Genomic DNA, 7,635 nt, shown 5'->3' on the forward strand with positions numbered 1-7,635 from the left:
AATCTGAATTAAAAAGAATAAACAAGTTCTCCAACCATAATTCAGACTTTAATTTATTACAAGATTTGCTATGCAAACAACACGCATACAACAATTCAAGTAAACAAAGAATCATTTTAAAACCAAGAATCTTTAACATTCATTTTCAACTTACAAAGACTCTGGGAAACCCAATAAAGCGTATATCTTAATTCTGAGCTGGTCAACACTATATTTCAACAACAAAAATGGTACAGATTCAAAATTGTTGCAGGCCCATGAATTGGATTCATTAACACAGCTTCTGCTACTAACCTATATATGGCGCCTTGCAATCATACCTTAGCTAATACCTTACAAATTGCCGATTATCATCTTCGCTTCTCTGCCTCCCGTAAGGATTGCTTTCACTGAAATTGTTCCGTGCTCCACCTTCAACTTTACGCATTTTCTTTCGAAATTTGGATGCATTACTGTCTATGTTCAGATTAACCTTTGGAGGGCATGAAAAACAGAAGGATCCAGCAACAGCCTGCTCAAAAACACAATTTACCGTTTCTTGTTGGTCAGCTTAATACTCGTGGTTATGTACAAAATTCCATGTCTAATAGAAATTGCATTGTTTTTATATTCTATCACTGGTTAATAGAAAACTTAGATTCCAACAAATTCCAGACATGCAAAGAAAACAATTTCCCGTTTCTTGTTGGTCAGCTTAATACTCGTGGTTATGTACAAAATTTCATGCCTAAAAGATATTGCATTGTTTTTATATTCTATCACTGGTTAATAGACAACTTAGATTCCAACAAATTCCAGACATGCAAAGAATACAATTTCCCGTTTCTTGTTGGTCAGCTTAATACTCGTGGTTATGTACAAAATTTAATGTCTAATAGAAATTGTATTGTTTTTATATTCAATCACTGGTTAATAGACAAATTATATTCCAACAAATTCCACAGACATGCAAAGAATACAGAATAGAGATTCCATTTTAGTAAGATGGAAGAAAGATTGTACCTGCAGATCAAGGCGGTGCACGTTGAAGATATCTTTCATAGAGTGTGAATTGTATGCTAAAATGTAGGATCGATACGCATCCTTAGCCGACTTGTTTAGATAATAGTTGTTTGCCACCAATTTTTCCTGCATCATTCCATGTAAATGCTCTAAGCTCCTCCAAATTTAATCAGTTCAAGAAACTTATATTGAACAAAGTAAAAAGGCTACCAGATGAGACTGCACATTCGCCAGCTTTTTCTCATCAAACTCGTATTCCTTAACTGGAACTTTGGCAGCCTGTCATTAGAAATGTAAAGAAAGAAGAAACAAATTAGAATCAGTTCAACTGACTGCTAACCAACAATTTCTTGCGGTCTAGATTTTCGTACTCCAACTCCTTGCAAAAGCATTCAAGTCCTATTAACATCCTTTCAAACATGTGCCAGAAGTACAGGTTATTTCTCCCATCTGAGAAGCTAGAAATTTGGCAGCTCAAAGTTTCTTCATGGCAACTATCTTTACTCCTTATTACTCCTATGTCACTCGGATTTGGTACAAGTTCTAATACAGGTATGCGTCGCCACAGGTATATTCAATCTTTTATGAAGTTTTTCCATGTATTTGAAGTGTCCTTGGAGGGTATTATCCCCAACTCATGTCCAGATACGGGTTGGACATAGGTGCCTAGCACGAGACTTCATGAAAATAGAAGTCGGAGCAACATAGCCTCATTCCCCACCCCCATTTTTTCCCTTAAAAGAACAAGTTGTTTGGAAGAAATAATGCACCTTTAAATAGCGTAGAAACTGCAGTTCCTCTGGGATCAGGAAAAGAAGCGCATTTCCTTTTGCACCTTCCCCACGGGCAGTTCGACCAACCCTATGAATATATTCCTGCAAGCAACATTCCAAAGCCATATTTTACTCACCAGAAAAATAGTAAGATGGAAGAATAGCAAGTATATATAAATAACACACCTTGGGTTCATCAGGAGGATCGTACTGCACAATCCAATCCTACACAAGAGAGTACAAAAGAAATATTTCAGTCAAAATAATTCATCCTCGAGTTTAAACAGATTTAATTACTTGACATAAACCTATATACAACCATGAAAAGGACATTGGGTGGGGGGAGAGGGGAACCGATAGTCAGTTATGTTTAGATCACAAATATACCAAGATTAAGGTATTACTGTTCCAACAACAAGCAGAAAGACACAAATAACGGTAGTTTGGTACCATAGACAACCCAAATAAAACTAAAAATATACCACAGCAGGAATATCAAGTCCACGGGCCGCAACATCAGTGCAGAGCAAAATGCCCTTTTCTGCTTTACAAAAGTCGAAGAAGGTAGTGGTTCGCTTTTGCTGCTTCTGCTTTCCATGGATATCAAGGCAATCCACATGAATATATCTAAGAAGCTCGGCATGAAACTTGACTGAGTTGCATGAAGAGAAAAAGACCATCACTTTCTTCGAAAGGTTCCTCTTCAAAAATGAATACAAAAGGATAAATCTCTTCGAACTATGCACAACACAATAGCCTTGCTGCAGCCCTTCATTGGTGACCTACAATGATGAGAGCTTCTAGTTAAGTCAAAGGATAAGTGATTAGTGTGCTTGAAAGTGTATCTATAGATCAAATTCATACTATTCCTACCTTCTTTCGCCCATCATCTACATCAATATAAATAGGAGTTGTCTGAAATGACAACCGAGCAAGGTCCTCAACCTGCAAATTTAGGGAAAGTCAAAATGGTCACATGAATAAACCCAGAATTTACTCCAAAAAGAAAAGGCAGTTGGGAATTTTCCACTTACAACAATAATCTTGCCAAGCAACTTTCTGAAGAAAGCTAGCATACATGCATTTACCAATAAATCTTAAGGGGAAATGGTAAAGAGAAAAATCATGAGTTAAGGACAAACCTTCTTAGTCTGGGTAGCTGAAAATAGAGCAGTTTGCCTATTTTCCTGCACATCAAATAGGAATTTAGTAAGCTTTAAACACCACAGAAATTACCAAATCTAAGACTCATTGTGGCAGCAAATAGAAACACAAACATAAAGCTCCTACAGGAGGAAGAAATCAAGATACATTCAAGCAAGGAAATTGATATCGGTCTAATGTTGTAATCAGCAATCTCCTGTCATCATTTGCCACCATTAAGGAGTAGAGAAACGCAATATAGTTTATTGGGTTACTGACATTTTCAGAACCATTTATTTCTACCGTTTGCAATTACAGCCATACATATATATATGCTACTGAGCTTAATAATGATTTTCAGAAAAGCAAAGCCTGCTACTCCAGATATACGTTACTATTTTGCAATATATATTCAGTGGTTCAACTTAAAGAGTATTAGCACACCCTTTCCATTCAATTATTAAAGAACTTTACATCAATTACCTCATCCATTCCATTATTAAAAAACAATACAATAATTATTTAGGTTATCCTTCACTTCATTTTCAAGAAAAGCCGAGGAACACAATGCAGCTCTTCAGAAAGCTAAGCTTCTTAATCCCAGTTATGTACTACTTCACAAAGTATTTTTTAACATTCAAAAGCATACCAACAGTTACTATCACTATTTTGGTTTTGAACCAATTCATTTTCAAAAATCCTAGAGATGAATTAATTGACATAATGAAAAGTTATGAATTCCTTATAACTATAATCAATAATATAAATGGCTAAGAGACTCACCTTAGGTAGATACTTGATAATTTGTTTCATTTCTTCCTCAAAATTCGCTTCCAATATCCGGTCAGCTTCATCAATCATGAGACACTGCAAATACAGAATTATCTCAAAAGAATTAAATTACAAGTCTGAAACTGATTTAAAAGTGTTAGGGAGCAAAAGCTCTCAAGTTATCTGCATGAAGCAGCTGAAAGCTAATGCATTTTCAAACTGGTTTATGCGTTAAATAAAAATTCACTAGAAACAAACACAACCTATACCATAAACATTGATTAGAGAGCACCAGCTACCATAATCAAACCATAAATAACTAATTCTTCTTCCAACAATTGCAGCATGAATTCATATTTAAAACAATAATTACCACTTGCTCATCCAATTATCCTTAAAAATATGAAACAGAGCAAATTCTACTAGGTTAAGCAAGTACAATGTTAAGCAAGTAGGTTTACCAAGTATACCACTACCCTGTTACATCACCTATCTGTTGCGACAAGAGACAACTTTATTCTAAGTAATAAAACTGACTTCCTAAAAATATAAGGACTCAGTGTACTTACTGTTAATAATACACTCAAAATACTAATCAACCACGCAAGAACAAATTAAAATCAGGAAATTGAGTTCATGTAAAATACATTATACATATTAATCAAATGATATGCAAACTACCCATGTTAGCAGAAAAAAAGGAATCATATTATAGAAGTTCAGAAATGTTGATATTACCTTCAAATTTTTGTAAATGAATCCCTTGGTATTTTGAAGATGGTCAAGAAGCCGACCAGGTGTGGCCACTAACAAATTTACTCCCTTCACAATCCGCTCTGCTTCTCCTCTTCTAGCTGAACCACCAATAACCAATCCAAGGGTCTGAGAGTGGTATTTGAGAAGATCCTTTGCTACCGCATGAGTCTAAAACATTTGAAGGTTCCATTACTTATAATGAATGAAATAGTTGAAACATTATAGGCAAGATAAATAGTTAAAACTAAAACAAACCGAAAATGATTTTGCTGACTTCAAAAGAGTGAGACGTATCCTTTTCTTATATTTCCTATTCCCATATAATGAGATAGGGTTGCAGATATTATCATGCTATTTAGAAAAGCAGAACCATCAAGACAATAAGAAATTAGCAATAGTTATACCTTGAAACCAGACAATAAAAATACAGTCTTTTCACAGTAAACATCTTCCAAATAAGTGATTTATCAACTTAACGTCTATAACTCCATACCAATATCCACTAAAAGTCCTTTTTTTAATATTTTCATTCTCATACATATAATAAGGTTATGTTGCAGATGGTCTCTCAAGATATTAAGAACAGCAGAACCTTAAAAACTAATAACCTACAAATTTTTTATACCATAAAACCAGCCATTAGAAATCCATAATCTTTTCACTCATAATATCTGCTAAGTAAGCAAGTTATCAACTTATTGGCAATAACCCCATATTGCACAAGTACTAAAAAGAGATTGGCTCCCTTCTTTTTCTTAGGAACTATTTTCAACTCAAATAGAAATATAGAAGTCTCAATGCATAAAACCTCTCACTCAACACACTTGGTATTTTGCAAAAGGTGGCATAATAGTTCAGCAATGTTTTAACTAAGTTACATTTCATGGACAGACTTACTATTGCTCTGATGAAAAGTCATTGAATTTACAGGATTAGAAAATAAGATTTAACCCAAAGAAAAAAGTTGATGGCGACAAGCAAAACCAGGAGTTTTAAATATTTACCTGAATGGCAAGCTCTCTTGTGGGACAGATAATGATAACACCTGTTCCATTACGAGGAGTGAATCGAACATTATATAGCAACTCAACAGCAGGTACCAAGAAAGCAAGGGTTTTCCCAGAACCCGTTCTTGCAGCCCCAAGAACATCTTTGCCAATCATAAGTGGTGGAATAGCTCTTGCTTGAATCTGCATTTTTTTTAGTTGGAAAGATCAATTTCAAGAAAATTATCTTAGATAAATTAACCACGTGAAAATAAAAATAGTATCTTATAGTTATAACACCAGCTTAATATATTGTCCAGAAACCATCAAACGAGCAATGAAAAGCATATATATTCCATGTATAAAACAAGAGGTAGACTACCATTCAGGTAAATAATATATAAGGGAGGCTTAGCATACACCCAATGCCAGCCAGAAACCATATGTTACCACTATTAGGGTGTGATTGCCGAATAGAAATACATGCCCGAGGCCGGTATGTTCATCTTTCATAAGTTTTCTCATGCACTTGAAGGGCCATATGACCATAGCCACGTCTAGATATGGGTTGTACATGAGTGTCTAACATGGGTTGTTAAAAAATCAAGCACAACATAGTAAAAGACATTATAATACGAAAGCCTTTTTCTTTTCTTTTTTTCTTTTTTTAGTCATTACTCATTGGCCAATAGTTAAATGCTACAAAGAACAATAACAGATACTCAAACTGTCCCTTTTAGAGAATTTCCATTATATTCCTAGGCTTGTTATGCAATCCCATGCCATAGAACTCCAATTTGAACGAAATCAACTATAAAGCAAACATGTAGAAAACTAAGCAATCCAATTCAACGCAAAAATTAGACAAGGTAATTAAACTAAAACAAAAATAGGAGGAAAACAATGATACCTGAGTCATATACTGAAAACCCATCTCTTTAATAGCTTTAAAAGTTGGCTCAGACAATCCCAAGGACTCAAATGACTCAGTGCTCATTATCCCACTTCCCCCACTGTTCATTCTATCCTTTATCTCTTCCTTTTTCCCTTCTTCATCAGTAGCTTGTTTTTCTTCTTCTTCTTCATCAGTTCCCTTTTCTTGTTTCTCACCATCTTCACCCTTCACTTTCTTATTTTTCTTCTTCTTCTTCTTCATCTTCATTTTCTTTTTCTCGTCAATTTCAACTTCCCTCGTTTCCGTTTCATCTTCCTCGTAGTTCTCTTGTTCAAATTCTTCGTTCTCTTCATCCTCTTCTCTATCCGTTTTGTTATCAGTGATTTCGGGCTCCGATTTCTTAACTCTGTTCCGCTTTCGCTTCCTTTTCTTCTTGCTATCTTCAAAAGAGGGAGATTTAGGGTTTTTCTCTTCCAGTACGGCCATTGTCAATGAACCCAATATTACACTGACCAAAAATTTTCTGGAGGTTTAGCTTCTTCTAGGGTTTATTTGGCTTGCTGCGATTTTAATCCTTAAACCCTAATCTATTCGCGTTTATAGTCAGTTAATTTATGGACTAAGTCGACCGAGTTGATGGTAGAGATTTTTGTAATGTATGAATTATTGGTCTGCACTCTGAAGTGAAAATTGGGCTCAAAAAGGCCTCCCCAAATACATTGGGGTTTTGGGTCTTATAATGTTCTGGCCCAACTAATAGCTCTTGTCAATTATAGAAAGATGGTTATTATAGGCCTACAACAACGTAATAGTGAAATAATCGTTATAATTTTACCATAAATTTTATATTGTAAATTCCCATCAAATAAAGAAAGTGTGAATTATATTAAAAGATAACCAAATCAACAATATTAAAATACTATAATAAGTGTATACATTATTACTTTTATGCATCTTTTATTTTACATTTTTTCACATGATTAATTATAAAGTTAATAAATCTAACAAGTTCAATTAATTAATTTATAATGAGTTTCTAAATTCAAATAATCAATTTATAAGTCTATGATGTTCCAAATTTATAATAGAATATTTAATTAGACAACTTAATAGATTATTGAATCGATATATTTAATTTCACTTATTCAAAATTATTTCCAATTAATAAAAATATGATTAATATATTTCTTCACTCGCATTTTCATTTAATAAATGATAATTAATAAGCTTATTTATTTGAAAAAAAACTATAATTTTACTTGAAAATTTAGACTATATATTGTTATAAATAACTAATTTAATAAAAAAT

At 33.8% G+C, this 7,635-nt stretch overlaps 1 protein-coding gene across 1 annotated transcript; it reads right to left on the minus strand.

Moving 5' to 3' along the window:
• Positions 1-26: 26 nt before the first annotated feature.
• On the minus strand, positions 27-6,983 carry LOC108483572 (DEAD-box ATP-dependent RNA helicase 51-like). The gene is made up of 12 exons (XM_017787037.2): positions 6,342-6,983; positions 5,450-5,635; positions 4,428-4,613; positions 3,702-3,785; positions 2,918-2,962; positions 2,649-2,720; positions 2,258-2,557; positions 1,962-2,000; positions 1,773-1,877; positions 1,213-1,281; positions 1,003-1,128; positions 27-511 (listed from the first exon to the last, which is right to left on the minus strand). Exons 1-12 carry the CDS (start codon positions 6,810-6,812, stop codon positions 326-328), a joined length of 1,869 nt encoding a protein of 622 aa, XP_017642526.1. The 5' UTR covers positions 6,813-6,983; the 3' UTR covers positions 27-325.
• Between the last annotated feature and the right edge of the window lie 652 nt (positions 6,984-7,635).

The sequence above is a fragment of the Gossypium arboreum genome, chromosome 1 (assembly GCF_025698485.1).
Source record: "Gossypium arboreum isolate Shixiya-1 chromosome 1, ASM2569848v2, whole genome shotgun sequence".
Lineage (NCBI taxonomy): Eukaryota > Viridiplantae > Streptophyta > Magnoliopsida > Malvales > Malvaceae > Gossypium > Gossypium arboreum.

Coding starts and splice junctions, on each gene's coding strand:
- LOC108483572 (XM_017787037.2), bottom strand. CDS start 6,812: ATGGCCGTACTGGAAGAGAAAAACCCTAAATCTCCCTCTTTTGAAGAT. Junction 4,614..5,449: donor CAAGAGAGCTTGCCATTCAG/GTAAATATTTAA, acceptor CAAATGTTTTAG/ACTCATGCGGTAGCAAAGGA. Junction 1,129..1,212: donor CGAATGTGCAGTCTCATCTG/GTAGCCTTTTTA, acceptor GGAATGATGCAG/GAAAAATTGGTGGCAAACAA.